This window comes from Callorhinchus milii, unplaced genomic scaffold (genome assembly GCF_018977255.1).
Source record: "Callorhinchus milii isolate IMCB2004 unplaced genomic scaffold, IMCB_Cmil_1.0 Scaffold2, whole genome shotgun sequence".
Lineage (NCBI taxonomy): Eukaryota > Metazoa > Chordata > Chondrichthyes > Chimaeriformes > Callorhinchidae > Callorhinchus > Callorhinchus milii.
Genome location: NW_024704743.1, coordinates 109,818,019 through 109,833,733, shown reverse-complemented (window position 1 = coordinate 109,833,733; position 15,715 = coordinate 109,818,019). Strand labels below are relative to the sequence as shown.

Here is a 15,715-nt window from a genome sequence, read left to right as displayed (position 1 = left end):
ATCCCTCACGACCACATCACTCCCACCCTCGCTCGCCTCCACTGGCTTCCCATCCCTCAGAGGATCGAATTCAAGATCCTCATCCTCACCTACAAGGCCATTCACGGCCTTGCTCCCTCCTACCTCTCCGACCTACTATCCCCCTACCTGCCTGCCCGTACCCTCCGTTCCTCTGGCTCTGGTCTGCTCCACATCCCCCGCCCCAACCTGGCCTAGGGGCCAGGCCTTCAGCCTCTCAGCCCCTAGGCTCTGGAACTCCATCCCCCAGTGTCTTCGCCTTGCTTCCTTCCTTTCCTCCTTCAAGGCCGGTCTCAAGACCTTTCTCTTTGACCGTGCCTTCAGCTCCCCTCTCGACTCTCTACCCCCTCCTCGCTACCTCCCTTCCCTCCCCTCACCCTGACCATCTCCCCCCTGCTCGGGTCCTGACCCAACTGTCCAGCGCCTTGGGACATCCTCCCGACGTGAAAGGCGCTCTATAAATGGAATCTTGTTGTTGTTGTTGATGGGAAGCCATTGGAGTTGGGCAAGAATGGGGTGATAGGTTTACGGAACCACATGTGGGAGAGGACACGGGCTGCAGAGTTCTGGATGATCTGCAGCTTATGGAGCGAGGAGTTGGGGAGGCCGACGAGCAATGAGTTTGCATAGTCAAGCTTTGATGTCATGAAAGCATGTATGAGGGTCTCAGCAGCCTACGGTGTGAGACAGTGGCGCAGCCGGGCGACATTGCAGAAGGGGGAAGGCAGAGCCGGTCATGGTGCAGATGTGGGGTGGAAAGGATAGTTGAAAGTCAAACAAGATGCCAAGTTTCCAGACTGACTCCGTAAGGTGGAGTGTGCAACCATAGATGGTGATGCTGTCAGTGCCTGAGGTGTGGAGGCGGTGGCGGGAGCCAATCAGGAGAGCCTCGGTCTTGTTGACATTCAACTGGAGAAAGTTAGTTCTCATCCAGGACTTGATGTTTGATAGACATTCTGTCAAGACAGCAGCTGTCCTGGATTTGAGGGTGAAGGCAGAGAGACAGAGATCAGGGTCATCCGCAAACATGTGGAAGTTGACCCCACGTCTACAGATGATGTCACCAAGAGGAAGCATGTATATGGACATGCCAAGGACAGAGCTCTGAGGAACGCTGCACGAGATAGTGTGGGGGCTGAAGGAGAAGCTGTTTGTGGACACAAGGTGGAAACGGTGTGAACCACTCAAGGACAGAACCTTGAAGGTTAAGGTGAGAGGAGAGGCGGTGGAGGAGAATAGATTGGTCAATGGTATCGAAGGCAGCAGAGAGGTTAAGGAGGATGAGGAGACAGGGAGTCCTGATCACAGATGGACGGAATGTCATTTGTCACTTTGAGCAGGGCTATTGTGGGCAGCATGGAAACTCGATTGGAGGGGTTTGTATAGGTAGTACCGGGTGAGGAAGGAGTGAAGCTGGGAAGCACAACACATTCCAGGACCTTGGAAAGGAAAGGGAGGTTGAAGATGGGACGTTAAATTGAAAGCAGGGATGGGACCAGGGAAGGTTTTTTTGAGGAATGGGACTAAACAGGCTCTTTCAGGTACGATGGGCTGAATGGCCTCCATCTGTGCTGTTTGTTGGGCATTGCTGTGTGCTATTTGACTGCTGGATTCACTATACAAAGCACAGACACTACACTTTGTATTAAATGTGAAGCTGTTTGAGAGGTCCTCCTGATGTGAAAGGTGCGAGATTAAAAGCAAAGATTACTATTTTAATCAGATTGCACTATGCTAGCAACAGGCACAAATTTAGGATGTTGTTAGATCCATTCAAAGGCTCATCACATGTAAAAAAAGCCCATAATCATTATTATAGGGGGTGTTGGAATAATAACCATGGGGTTATTTCAGTGCTGCTGACAGTCAGGAGAAATGCAGCACTGAATAAATGATCAGGAAGACAGTATAGCCTTTATAGCAGTTCTCATCTGACCCCTTCTGAATCTCTCAAGGTATGACGTAGGATGGAGATGATTCCCTCTATGACTTGAGGGGGGGTGAGGGGGTGGGAGGCACTGCATTGCTGATTGCTGTTGACTGGAAGTAGATACAATTTGATCAGAGGCCACTATAATTCTCTCTGTACTGGGGTCACTGCATGAAATGGGAGCTGCTCTTCCTGCTAGCTTGATTCGTGGAGAGGAGACTCAGCGATCAGAATAATGCTGTGGGACCCCCGGCATAACAATAATAATAATACTTGCAGGAAACCTTGGGCAAGTTTCCTTACTCTACACACCTGATAATAATACCTCAAGAAACAAAATAAAAAACAATAATAATTTGGTCACTCAGTCCACAACTGTTTGTGGGATGCTGCTGTGCACAGTTGGCTGCCGCATTTCGTCCACAAAATATACAGTCAATTCACTTTACAGTATACTCTGAGACGTCTAGACAACATGAAAAGTGCTATATCAAATGCAAGGATTATTATTATTTGAAATAGTGCCTTATCACGGCTTTGAGACTTCTCAAAGCGCTTCCCTCAATATATACTTCTTGCAGGTCCGAATGTCATTGGGCCCATCATGCATATTAGAAGTCTGGCTTCCAATGTGAAATGTGCTGCTTTGTTGTTATTGTATCTACAGTAGGCAATGAGGACAACTCACTGGAAGCTGTATAAGGCAAGGCCTTAACTATTTAGATTGGAGCACTGAGTGCGTTTCTGCTCTTATGATTATTATTATTGTCCTTGAGTAAATCACAGAGGTGAATAAGCAAGGTAATTCCAGGTATTAAGAGACCTTTCCTTGACAACAGCAACAACAACAACTTGGATTTATATAGCGCCCTCCACGCCGGACAGCGTCTCAGAGCGCTTTACAGTAACGGATCCCGGGGCCGAGCCAGGGGGAGGTGGGGGGGAAGGTGACCAAAGGTGCAGTCGAAAAGAAAGGTCTTCAGCAGAGATCTGAAAATGGGAAGGGAGGGAGTGAGACGAAGGGAGTGAGGAAGGCAGTTCCAGAGCCTCGGGGCATAGTGGCTGAAAGCACGTCCGCCGAGGGTGGAGCGGAGGACTCGGGGCACGAGGAGGAGGCCAGACCTGGAGGAACGAAGGCAACGGGCACTGTTTTGAGGAGAGAGGAGGTCAGAGAGGTAGGGGGGTGGAGAGAAGTGCAGGGACTTGAATATAGGGGTGAGGATCTTGAAATCGACAAAAGGATTGTGACAAAAGGGTCAAGGAAATTGTTTCTGTTTTCTTTGAATCGTGGAGAATTCAAAGTGCCCCAGATTGAAGTTTTCCAGGATATGAAGGAGCATCAAAGGAGCTGTTAGCCCATTATCACTGTACTGAATGATTCAAATCCCAGAAGTAGGGTGGACGGGGGATGTTGTTGAGACGCAGGTTGACAATGGGAAAGATAAGAGGAAGAAGGAAAGGCAAGCAGAACACTGAGGGACGACTAATAAAGCAGTCAGTGAGGTTTGCAAAAGGATTGCATTTTTGGGGGTCAGTTGGTATCTTGGCATACACAAATGCTAAAGACTATCTAAATGAGATAGAGTTCAACTTGTGCATGGGAATTTTATGGCTATGGATAGCGCTTTCATCTCTTGAGTCAGAAGGTTGTGGGTTCAAGCTCCATATCAGGGACTCTGGGCTCCCTGTGGAGGCTGACGCTCCAGTGCAGTGCTGGGGGAAAGCACTTCACTGACGGAGATACCATAATAATAATTCTTGCATTTGATGTAGCGCCTTGTCACACCGTCGAGTTGTCTCAAAGCGTTTCACTGAATATACTGTAAAGTGAATTGACTGTATTTTGTTGGCAAAACATGGCAACCAATTGTGCACAGCAGTGTCCCACAAACAGTTACGGATTGAGTGACCAAATTATTATTATTTTGATGAACCCTCATACTTTGGATGAGTGTTGAATCAAGGTTTTCGTCTGTTCAGATGGATGTTAAAGATCCCATGATACTCTTCGAAGAGAGAAGGAAGTTTCTCCCCCAGAGAGAAAAAAATGTTTTTTCAATTCATGGTTGTTTACAGGACATTGCTGTGTGGACTCCAGTGCTCGGGAGAAATGCAGAGCTGTTACAACAACAACAAGATTCCATTTATTGAGCGCCTTTCACGTCGGGAGGACGTCCCAAGGCGCTGTACAGTTGGGTCAGGACCCGAGCAGGGGGAAATGCTCAGGGTGAGGGGAGGGAAGGGAGGGAGCGAGGAGGGGGTAGAGAGTCGAGAGGGGAGCTGAAGGCACGGTCAAAGAGAAAGGTCTTGAGACCGGCCTTGAAGGAGGAAAGGGAGGAGGCGGCGAAGGCACTGGGGGATAGAGTTCCAGAGCCTAGGGGCTGAGAGGCTGAAGGCCCGGCCACCGATGGTAGGGCGGTTGGGGCGGGGGATGTGGAGCAGACCGGAGCCAGAGGAACGGAGGGTACGGGCAGGTAGGTAGGGGGATAGTAGGTTGGAGAGGTAGGAGGGAGCAAGGCCGTGAATGGCCTTGTAGGTGAGGGTGAAGATCTTGAATTCGATCCTCTGCATTTTATAGAAATCCTCTATGAAGCACTTTTGAAATGCTACAAAGTGATAAGGCACTGTATCAAATGCAAGGATTATTAAGTAAGTCGTATGATTCTTTTACTAAGCGGTAAGATTGCTGATGGCTGAACCAAACTGAAGAAATTTAAGCCTTTATTTGGCCTTTGCTTTGGTCTCTCTTTCTCAGGTTTAATTTCCTCCCACCTTCCCTTCACAGTGACTTCCCTGGAAAAGAGTCTGCCAGCCTTGGGGACACCCAGTGACACTCAGCAGTTGAGAGATGGACTGTAAGTAACTTTTCCTTGCCGTATAGATTTTTGTGAAGAGACTAATAGCGTTGTCTGAGGCTGTGCTCGGGCCTCGATGTGTAATTTTATATACCTGTGAATAATGGACACGGTGCAAAATAGCCATCGATTTCACCACTCTGTGACCGACTGGACTGGGAGCACTGTGCGAGAAACGAAAGAAACTTAAGATCGTCATAAACAGTGGAGCTTGAAACTGGCTTTGGCTTCTCCGTCAAGGGCACAGAGAGCGAGGTTGAGGGTTGAAATAGGGGACATGCACGAGTTTGGTTTGTTAAGATGACAAATTCAGACTGATTGTACTCGGGATACTTCTGACTGAATGCAATTACTCCGTAATAAGGATGAATGAACCATTCTGTAGGGTTTGGCTTAAAGGGAAAGTCACTTTATTATTCACTTATTTTGATTTTCTGCAAGATCCACTCAATGGGTTGAGGGCATTGAGTGATGGAGATTGAACGAACGTCTGATTTCTTTTTCTGCAATCACCGGCTCATCCCAGTCCTCTCCAGACTGGCTGGAGTCAGTCACCTTTTTACATCAGGAGCTAACATGAAGTTGGGCAGTTTTGCTACCTCACGTTGAGTTAAGATCTTCACAGACGTTAGGCTCAAGCTGAGCAGTGATCTGTTCGTTCAGCTCTGGAGCACTGCAAAACCAAGCGGGCCCTAGAGGCAGTGTAGAGGAGAGAGTCAAGGGTGATCCTCGGTGTTAGAGGAATGAGTTGTAAGTAGTGTTGGTGGAAATCAATACAAATCAGCAAATATTCATATTGGTTGTTTTTTGTGAAGTTTCACAAATCAGCAAAAATAAATGTTTTTTTATTGTATATGCTGCTCAATTATTTTCTCTTTGGGCACCTTGACCACAGCCTCTTCTCTCTGGAGTGCTGTTCCACGGGCTGTTGGCCCTTCAGTAGCTCCTTGCCCAAGTTGCCATTGTTTATATGTGAGCCTCAGCAGTAAGTGTCGGCAGACTGTATCTAAATTCAATGTGAATGGAGGGATCAGGACAGGACACTTATGACAGCGTCTCATAGTGCTCGCATGCTAAGACTAGGTGGCATCTCAGGCCTCTGACTTCCAAATGTCTTCTCTGATTTTTATTCTGTCCTTTGTACACTGCTTCTACGACCATTAAAACACAAAGATTGAATTGGTGGCTTGTAGCATTCCTCCCTAAAGCCCTTTATTCTCCATGTTCTTGCTTGTTAATTAGTAATAGGCTGGGACAGACTGGCCTCTTGGGCCTAGTTAGAAATTATTTTTTTAATATTAATGTAGCTTCACAAGGCTATGTGTGGCAGATAGGAACCTTCCCATAGACATCCCACCGATAAAGATAGTTTCCCATTGGATCAAAAGTGTGCATGCTGATACAAATGTGAGAATGTAGAAATTCACGTTTATACTTTTTCCCCCCCATGTCATTGCTGTTATCTGAACAAGCGCTCACTTTGTAGGTTTGTGTCTTGTATTCTACCACGCCTTGTACTTGTGTTCAGAGTGTGGTCACAGTGCTCACTGTAGTGACGTTAAAGGGTGTGGAAAGCTATACTTTCGCCCACAAAATACACAGTCAATTCATTTTACAATATATTCTGTGAAGCGCTTTGAGACGTCTCAATGACTTGATAAGATGTTATATTAAATGCAAGGATTATTATTATTATTACTTCAGACAACAGGGAGCTGGAACAGCACTTGAGGTCTTGATGGGTGTGACGAAAGGGCATTGATGTTAAAAAATCTGCCAAGACCTGATAAAGAGTGATGGCTCAGAAAAGTGTCAGGTTGACTCAGTTTGTAGCAATCTCACATCTGAGAAAGTTGTGGGTTCAAGTCAGAATTCAGAACTCACATAGTCTATCCTCACACTCCAATACAGTGATGGAGAGAGCACTGCATTGTTGAAGGTGTAACCCTTTGGATGAAATGGTAAACCTAGGTCCGTCTACTTGCTCAGGTGGATGTTAAAGATATGTTGATGCTATTCAAAAAGAGAAGTTAATTTCTCCTTGCGACTTGACCAACAAACCCAAACAACAATGTTGTTGTTATTCAAGACTTTTCTGTGCGTAAATTGGTTTGCCTGCAAAATACACAGTCACTTCACTTTACAGGGGAGGAGGAGGAGAAGGTGAAGAGAAATTTGAGGTGCCCTCTTTCAGCTCCTTTAGATAAAATGTCAAACAAATGTCCATTCTGACCGTTTTAAGGTGGGCCTTGGCAATCTTTCACCCCTTCCCTTGCTTCTCTTCTTGAATAGGATGCTCAAAGTCCATCTTAACAGGCAGGTGGGACATTGATTTAACATCTCATCCGAAGGGCAGCGCCACCGAGAGTGCGCTGGGAGTGCCAGCCTGGACTGGGAGCTTAAAGGCCCCAATTTGGGGCTGGAACCGTGTGGCCCAGAGCACTACAGGCTAAACCAAGGAGATACCTGGCCAAGGTGAAACCGTGCACAAAATGACCAGTAGTATTTGCCGTCGAGCAATCTCAACAACTATCTGAGTTGCTGGAAAATGCCCTAAACTGCAAGGATCATCCAAGGTGGATTGGCATTTTATATTAAATTGAATGCATTCCTGCACAGTTTAGTGGGATTGACTAATGGAACCATTAATAGCGGCCTTATCTTCAGAGCAAGACTCTGGGAATTGACAAATAGACAGTGTTCCAGGTTGCAGTAAAATACTGCCGTCACTATCTCAGTGGAATTACTCCATAGGATTAAGTGATAAACAGCAGATTATTCATGAATGGAATAAATGGGTTATGTACAATTATCTTTTAAACCATCTGGATTAAGGATGCTTTGCAATGTTATTTTGGGTGGGGGTGGGGGGGTGGTTTAAGGGGCTCATAGAGTGATTTTTTACCCGAGGCGTTTTTATTTCGAGTGAGCACCTATCTCGCATGTTCTTCAGGCCAATCCATCCTCTTGTTCGAGATCCCTAGCAGAGCAGTTACCTTCTTGGGGCCTGCACAAATCAGATTGTTCACTCAGTCTAGTTATCCTCATTGTGTGGGAGAAGTAAGCACTATCCTTTTGAAGCTGAGCTGGCTCCAAGGTAATTTGCTTGGCAACAGAATCCTGGAATTGAGTCTGTGGTGATCTCGATATTCCAGTTCCTGAGCCCCACGGGTCTACAGTACCTCAGGGCACTGCTGATGTCAGACCAGCCAAGCTGGCTCATTGGTAGGACTTGGAGGGGCAGACAAGTTACTGGGAGCAGGGATTCTTCTCACTTGGCTCCTGTTAACCCTGCAAGTCAAAGCTCTAACAAGAAAGGTAATCCTAGCTGGACAAGCAGGAGGAAATTTGCAACAGTAATATCAATTGAAGCTGTGCAATGTTAGATGGTTAAACTCCAGTAGTTACCCCAATACACACCCTGGGGTCCCTGAGCCTTCCTCTTGCTAACCTGGGCCGAATACTCTCCAGAGTTAGGTTAGCAGGGTATGTCCCATGCAAAATACGCAGTCTTTAGAGTATATCCTGTGAAGGCTTTGATTCATCTCCTGATATGAAAGGCTGAATATCAAATGTGCACAATATTGTTATTTCCACATCTCCGTTCAATCCTGGTTGGCCTGCCACCCTCTGTTAATGCTTCCCCCCACTTATTCAAGGAGTAACGGCACTGGCACAGCAAAGCCAAAGTAAGATCAACATAATCTTTAAAGTAGAGCCAAGATGATTTTATTTGAATCCAGAACATATTTCCTTCACACAGAGGCTTGCGAGGATGTATCCCAGAAGCTACTTGCTGCCGAATTGATTAAGCTGTTTAGAAGGGAGGCAGCAAACATTCTCGGGTGCGGTGAAAATTGTTTCTCTATACATGGTGCGGTTCCCATGATAACAAGAAGGTTCAATACAGCACTGAACTGTTTACAGCAGGGACGAGACAAATCCCATTGACTGAGGCAGCGTGCAGTTGATCATCTCTCAAGCTAAAAATGGCCGACTTACGGGTTTTTAGGTCGCCGTCAATGTCACTTCCTTCTTACTGCGCTTATGCAGCAAACAAGAAGTGACATCAGTGGAGGCCTGATAATTCGGGCGTCAGCCATTAATGTTTAATAATCATAATAAGAATGCTTACATTTGGTACAAAGCCTTTCGGGTCAGGAGGACGTCCCAAAGCACTTCACAGGATATACTGTAAAGTGGTGTGACTTGTGTTTTATGTTTTTTTTAGCTCAGGAAGCACAGCACATTAGCGGTGAAGCCATCTTATTACAAGGTGAGTTGGGATTTTATTTATCCCAGTCACCACCTTCTAACCTCCACTCTTATTTTTTAACGGTGAAAAGAAAACAAATTAACGATTACCTTCCTGGTGTAATCATTTGCAAGATTAATTTCCACAAGTTGCAGCGAAATAACATTGCTCTGTATGTGATATCGTTTAAAAATGTTTTTATCGAATTTAATGATGTTTGAATACCCTGGGACCAAGACACTTATTAGTCTGAGCAGCCTTTGCACATTGGAAAATGTGGGGAAATACTTTTCACTCTTGCCAGTTAATTGGTGTCAAGCCTCCAAACACTGGAGCCACTTAGCCAAAGCATCCTTCGGTTCTGTTGCATTTGTTCTGCCTGTGTTGTCATTGTGATTCACATGGTGATTCACAGGCTTTGTTTCAGGTGCCTGCCAGTGCACTGAAGAATTATTTAATGAAGCTCCTCAGTTGAACGTATATGTATGTGTGCGTGTGTGTGTGTTTTTTTGCTTTTGTCTTTATTTAACAGAATGTGATCGGTAAAATTCCTGGCAAGGTAAATAGTTCATTTGTCACCCTGGCTCAGTGGATAGCTCTCTCACCTCTGAGTCAAAAGGTTGTACATTCAAGCCCCGTGTCAGGGATGCATGTAGTCTAGACTCATACTCCAATCCAGGGCTTGGGGCATTGCTGCACTGATCGAGGTATCTGCCGGTTCAGGTGGATGTTAAAGATCCCATGGCACTACTTGAAAAGCAAACCAAGTTTCCTCCAGTGGCTTGGCAAACAATCTCCCTGTCATTCATTTCATGGCAATTTATGGGCTATTACTGTGCAAGATTGGCTGTTGCATTACAAAAATACAAAATACAAAGTCACCGCATTTTATACTATTACTCCTGACACTGTGTAAAATGCAGTAATAATAAATAATCCTTGCATTTGATATAGTGCCTTATCACGTCGTCGAGACATCTCAAAGTTCATCACAGGATGTATTGTAAAGTGGAGTGACTGTGTATTTTGGCAGTGAAATATGGCAGCCATTTGCACACAGCAATGTCCCACAAACAGCCATGCAAGGATCATTATTATAATAATTATATTTTTACCTCGAGGCATAATGGAGGGAGAAATTCAACTTGGATTTAGATTGACCCTGGATAACATTTCAGATCAAGCTAATCTTCTTTAGTTCTCAGAAAAAAAGGTACAGAAAAAAATGGCTTCAGAATTAAGGCTGTTTTTAAGAATTTGGCAAATTCTGAAATGCTCTGTTAATAGATCAATGACTGTGTATTTTGTAGATGAACAGAACAGCTAATTGTAAACAGCAGTGACTCACAAACAACCAAGAAATGAATGACCAATTTTATCCTGGGGGATTCTTGGCCAGGACACTGGGAGAAATTCCTCTTTTCGATTCGTGCCATGGGATCTTTAATGTCAAACTAAATATCTCATTCAAAGGACGGTACCTCTGTACCAGTGTAGCATCTGCTTTGACATTTTGCAGAACAGAAATCAGTCCCAGCGTATGACTGTCCCCCTTCACCCAGTCACAGTAGACAGACACAGAGGCCCAGGGTGTTTCATAAATCATGCCGACGGTGCCAAGATAATTGCACTGACACACGACTCTTGTGGGTTTACTACCCAGCACAGCGCTGTGGTATTACATGCTTAATTACTGTGATGTATCCAGTTCCCACTCATTCCCGCCGATGAATAAAACATTTCATGACACTTCCTCTAATGCTGCAGGAGCTATCTGTGGCCGGGGCCCTACCTCCTGCCGGGAAGCCAAAGCATTTCTCCACCCTTGCCCTTGTCTGTCATTTCCCATGTTTCAAAACTCGCTACTTTCCTCCCTGGGATAACCTTGGATTTCGCTAAAGCTTGATACTTTCCCCTCAGCTGAAGCTAGTCAGAATTGGAGGCAGGCACAGTAACAACACAGTGTGCAAAGAGGTTGGAATCCTGTAATAATAATAATAATCTTTTCATTTGATAAAATACCTTTCACCTTGGGAGGGGATCTCAAAATGCTTCACGGATTTAGCATAAAGTGCAGCACGTTGTGTAGTCAACTGCAGCAGCCAATTTTCACACAGCAATGTCCCACAAAGAGAAAGGGAGTTTCTCTCACTGTCCTGGCCAACAATCCAACCTTCCAACCTCCAGATAAAATTGATCATTCACATTACAGCTCTTTCTGGGACAATTCTCCCGCACAAATTGGCTGCTGCATTGGCCTACTTTGGAAGTGCTTTGAGACATTTCGACATGACAAGCTGCTGTATCAAGCACAAGGATTATTAGTATTATTATCACTGTGATGAGTCCATTCAAAGGAGTTCTGAGATGTGGAATATTATCTGGCAGAGGTGCCACTGACTAGAGGGAGGCACTTTGCGGCAAAGTTAGCGGGCCTGACAATTATAAGAGGCAGATGAGCCGCAGAGAGTTGAAAGGACAGGATGGCCAGAGCATCCGCAGTTCATTTTGCTAATGATTCCATCACCGGTGATGTTTATCTGGCACTGTCAAACACGATAGCTTCTCCACTTGCCACTTGTCCTCTCATTAATGTCCTGAGGGTTCAGTGTCTCTGCACAAATATCCAAGCGGCCAGAAGAAAGGGAACAACAAAACAGAAGTTGGTCATAATACTGTTAAGTAGTGTAATCCTGTCACCCCCCCCCCCCCCAATCTCTGCCTCAATTCTTCTGTCTGTATCTATCTGTCTGCCTGCCTGCCTATCTATGTGTCACTTGATGACATTACTCTTTGACCGTGCCTATGGTCACCTCCTCCATTTCCCCTGCTTGGCATCAAGCTCTGCCATTGTTAAGCGCTCCAAGACCCTGCCCCCCCCCACCACCCCTTGCAACCCAGATACTCTCAAGTCTGAGGCAGTGGTTGTGGATTTAAGCTCTACACCGGGGCTTTGAACTCAAGTCTAGGTTGTGAAAAGGTTCATGTAGAAAAACAGGTGTCACAGACACGATGGACTGAATGGTTTGTTTCGGAGCTGTAAATTTCTATGTTGCTGTTACTGTGCTGTAGGGTTTCTTCATCTGGGACTGAGGTAAACGCTGAAGGAATTGAATTAAAAGGAACTTTACCAAGGCTTCTGTAACCTTCAAATGCCCCTGAGTGAGAAAATCTTCCTCCATTTCCCAGTGGCAGCCTCCCTCCCCCAACCCTCCCTCCCTCCCTTCTGGGAGCAAAAGTGAACACGAGATGATTGATACAGAATTTGTATTTGATGTGAGATTACGCTTCATAGATGCAATTGCGAACGGGGAAACTATTCCCAGCAAAAGCAATTAATGTTGTGTCAATTAGCTCCTTCCAAAGGAAACCTGTGTAAACTTACAGGGGTGCATGTGAAGGTTACAAGGACAAGCCAGACCTACTTAAAGTCAGCTTTTGTCTGCTCAATAAAATGCTGGTTATTTTTAGGGGTTCAATTCTCATGCTGATGAACAGTTGGGGGAGATTTGGTTAAAAAAAGAAGGCAGCTGGATTTGAGGAAAAGTCAATAAAAAAACATCAGCCTCCAAGTTTTGTTGTCATTGAACGAACACCACATCAGAATCCACACAAATCCCACGCTCCCAGATCGCTGACAACAAATGCAGGCTCAGGTTCACTGGGGTCTGAGGCCTGATACCCCTCGAGACCTTACTTAACCTGTCGGAGGGTTGTCATAGAATTTAAGATTGTGCCCAAACTTAGAGTATTCTTACATTCATTCTTAATTTGGAAGCATTTTTCCAGTCGTTATAGTGTGTATTTATAAATGTAAGTGAGTGAACGTGAGTGTATTCATGAGGGAGTGTGAATGTGTGTGTGTTTATGTGTTAGTGTGAGGGAAGGAATGAGGGTCGGAAGGAATGTGTGTGTGAATATCGGTGTGTGTCTGTGTCTCGCAATGGGAGTTTTGTGAGATCTTGCTCCCTCCTGATGACAGGGTCCAGCCCTCGAGGTTAAGCGTGCACTAGCTCAGACCCCATGCCAAGCTCTCCTTCTGCTACTCTGACAAGATTGTCACAAGGCTCCAAAGGGCAACTCTTGCTATGCAAATGTGACAGCTTCCCCAAACCAATACTATAACCTTCCTCTGACCGCTCATTTCTTGTCACAGTATCTTCTGGAAGATACTGCTTTTGCCCATTTAATCATCATCTCACTTGTCTGAACCATTAAAATATTATTAAAGTAATGTTCTCTCCCAACTCTTTTAATGGCACAGTACAGTTGATCCTCATTTGCAACTTGTGTGCTGAAGTTATTTTGTATAAAACTTTACAACTTGTTGGCAAGTCAAAAAGAAGGGGCATAAGAGAGTCAGTAGTAGCCATGAACAGAAGAGGAGGATTTTCTCCTAAAGGGTGGTGAGAATGTGGACCGCAATGCCGGAAGTTTATAATACAATAATAATCCTTGCATTTGATATTATGGCTTATCACATCGTTGAGACGTCTCAAAGCGCTTCATAGAATGAACTGTAAAGTGAATTGACTCTGTATGAAACTGGGTGGGTGAAACTGTGGTTGAAGCAACATTATTAAGAGGAAACTTGGCAATAATAACAATCTTTTGATTTGATACAGCGCCTTTCACATCAGGGAGATGTCTCAAGAGGGCTTCACTGGATTCACTGTAAAGTGTAGTGACTGTGGTTTGGAGGCAAATGCGGACGCCAATTTACACATAGCAATGACCTGTAAACATTGTGAAGTGAATAGCCAATTTTATTTGGGGGAATTCCAGATTCTGCCCCAATATTGGGAATCAGAAGGAAGTTTCTCCCAGTGTCCTGGCCAAAAGTCCCCCAGATAGACATCATGGCTGTTTGTGGGATGTTGCTGTGCACAAATTTGTCTCTGTGTTTGCCTATAAATACAGTGACTGCACTTGAATTTATTAGTAAAGGTCTTTTTGACATTTTTACGTTATAAGTGCTATATCAAATGCAAGCGTTATATACAAATATTATACGCGCATAAACCCGCATAGATATACATAAATAGGTATACAATGAAAGATGCATATCAAGACACAAATACACACTTAATAATGTTACAATAAAAATAATCACAGATATAGAAATACACACACACACACATCAATACAGAACGCTCATGGAGATTGTATTCATAAGATCACAAGATTGGTTCAGATGAAGAGGCTCTTTGGCCCATTTGATGTCATTTTTTCAGAATATCCTTCTTCCCATCTTCCCATCACAGCATCAAGCTGTGTTCTTTTTATATGAATCTAGTGTATAATTGTGAAATTTACAACTCTAAACCAATGTCATCTTGTTCTACTTTTGGTGCATCCAAAACTATTGTTCTGGGTTTAGTTTCTCAGACCCGTTTAAAATGTTATCAATCTCTAGTATAATAATAATATTTAATAATAATAATCCTTGAATTTCATATAGCGCTTTATCATGTTTTTGAGACGTCTCAAAGCGCTTTGCAGAATATTCTGTCAAGTGAATGGACTCTATATTTGCAGGCGAAATATGGCACAGCAGTGTCCCACAAACAGTCGTGAATTAAGTGACCAAATTATTATTGTTATAATTTTTTTGTTGAGGGGATTATTAAAAGGTCCTGTCTGAAATGTCTACTTTCAAGAGTGAAGAGCCCCAGCTTATCTAAATTGTTGCTCATAGCTCATTCCTCTAACGTTCGTGATCATCCCAGTAACTCTTCTCTCACTGCCTCAACAACGTAAAGGCTATAGATAAACTGAAACCTGTCATGCTTTACATGGTAAAAAAAATTGACGTCCTGTGGACATGGACTGAAGCTCAGATGAGGGACAATGAACAGACAGTTCATATTTAATTACTTGACACAGAGAGCAATGAACGTGCGACTATATAAAGTCATCCCTGACTGCAGCTTACACTAGCCCTTGTCAGTGTTAACTTTTTCTGTGACAGTCATTCTGTCAGGGGGAGTGAGCAGCGGAGCAGAAAACAAGGCTAATTTATCTTCCATCCAGACTTCCTCTTTTGTGTTAAGGTGTCAGCCTGGCTCGGTCAGGAGCACTGTCATGGGTTCAAGACCCCACATCATAACTTTGAATTTATATATTCTAGGCTGACACTCCAATAAGTGCTAAGGGTGTGCTGTATTTTTGGAGGATTTTTCGGATGAAACATTATTATAATAACATATAATAATAATAATAATCCTTGCATTTGGTATAGCGTCTTTCACATTGGGAGGACGTTCCAAAGTGCATCATAAGATATACTGTAAAGTGCAGTGACTGCATTTGTGGGTGATCGCCAAGTAAAATGCCTCTTTGGCTGTTTGGGGGACATTGCTGTGTACAAATTAGCTGCTTCATTTACCACACGTTACATTAAATCCTATGAAGCGCTTTGAGACGTCCTAATGTGAAAGGTGCTATATCAAATGAAAGAATTATTAATTTGTAGACTTTTTCCATTTGCCATTGCCTGATTTATTTGTATAATTTACATGTCAGCATTGCAGGTTCACTGCTCCCTATGACCCTCTTGTCTCAGCCTTGTGGAGCATTTCATTAGCAAGATGCAAAGCAAAGTAATTGAATGACTTTTTTCTACTGAGTGTTCTCAGATATGTGTGTATTACACGG

At 44.2% G+C, this 15,715-nt stretch overlaps 1 protein-coding gene across 3 annotated transcripts in view; it reads left to right on the top strand.

The window, feature by feature from the left end:
* Positions 1-15,715, top strand: part of tsnare1 (T-SNARE Domain Containing 1) — a 190,029-nt gene that overhangs the window by 79,848 nt on the left and 94,466 nt on the right. For all 3 annotated transcript variants that reach the window (XR_006084846.1, XM_042332044.1, XM_007896759.1), the window contains exon 4: positions 4,734-4,803. Coding sequence is in view for 2 of the 3 variants with exons in the window: in XM_042332044.1 (XP_042187978.1) it covers positions 4,734-4,803 (70 nt within the window). In the remaining variant the exon portion in view is untranslated. The remainder of the gene's footprint in view (positions 1-4,733; positions 4,804-15,715) is intronic.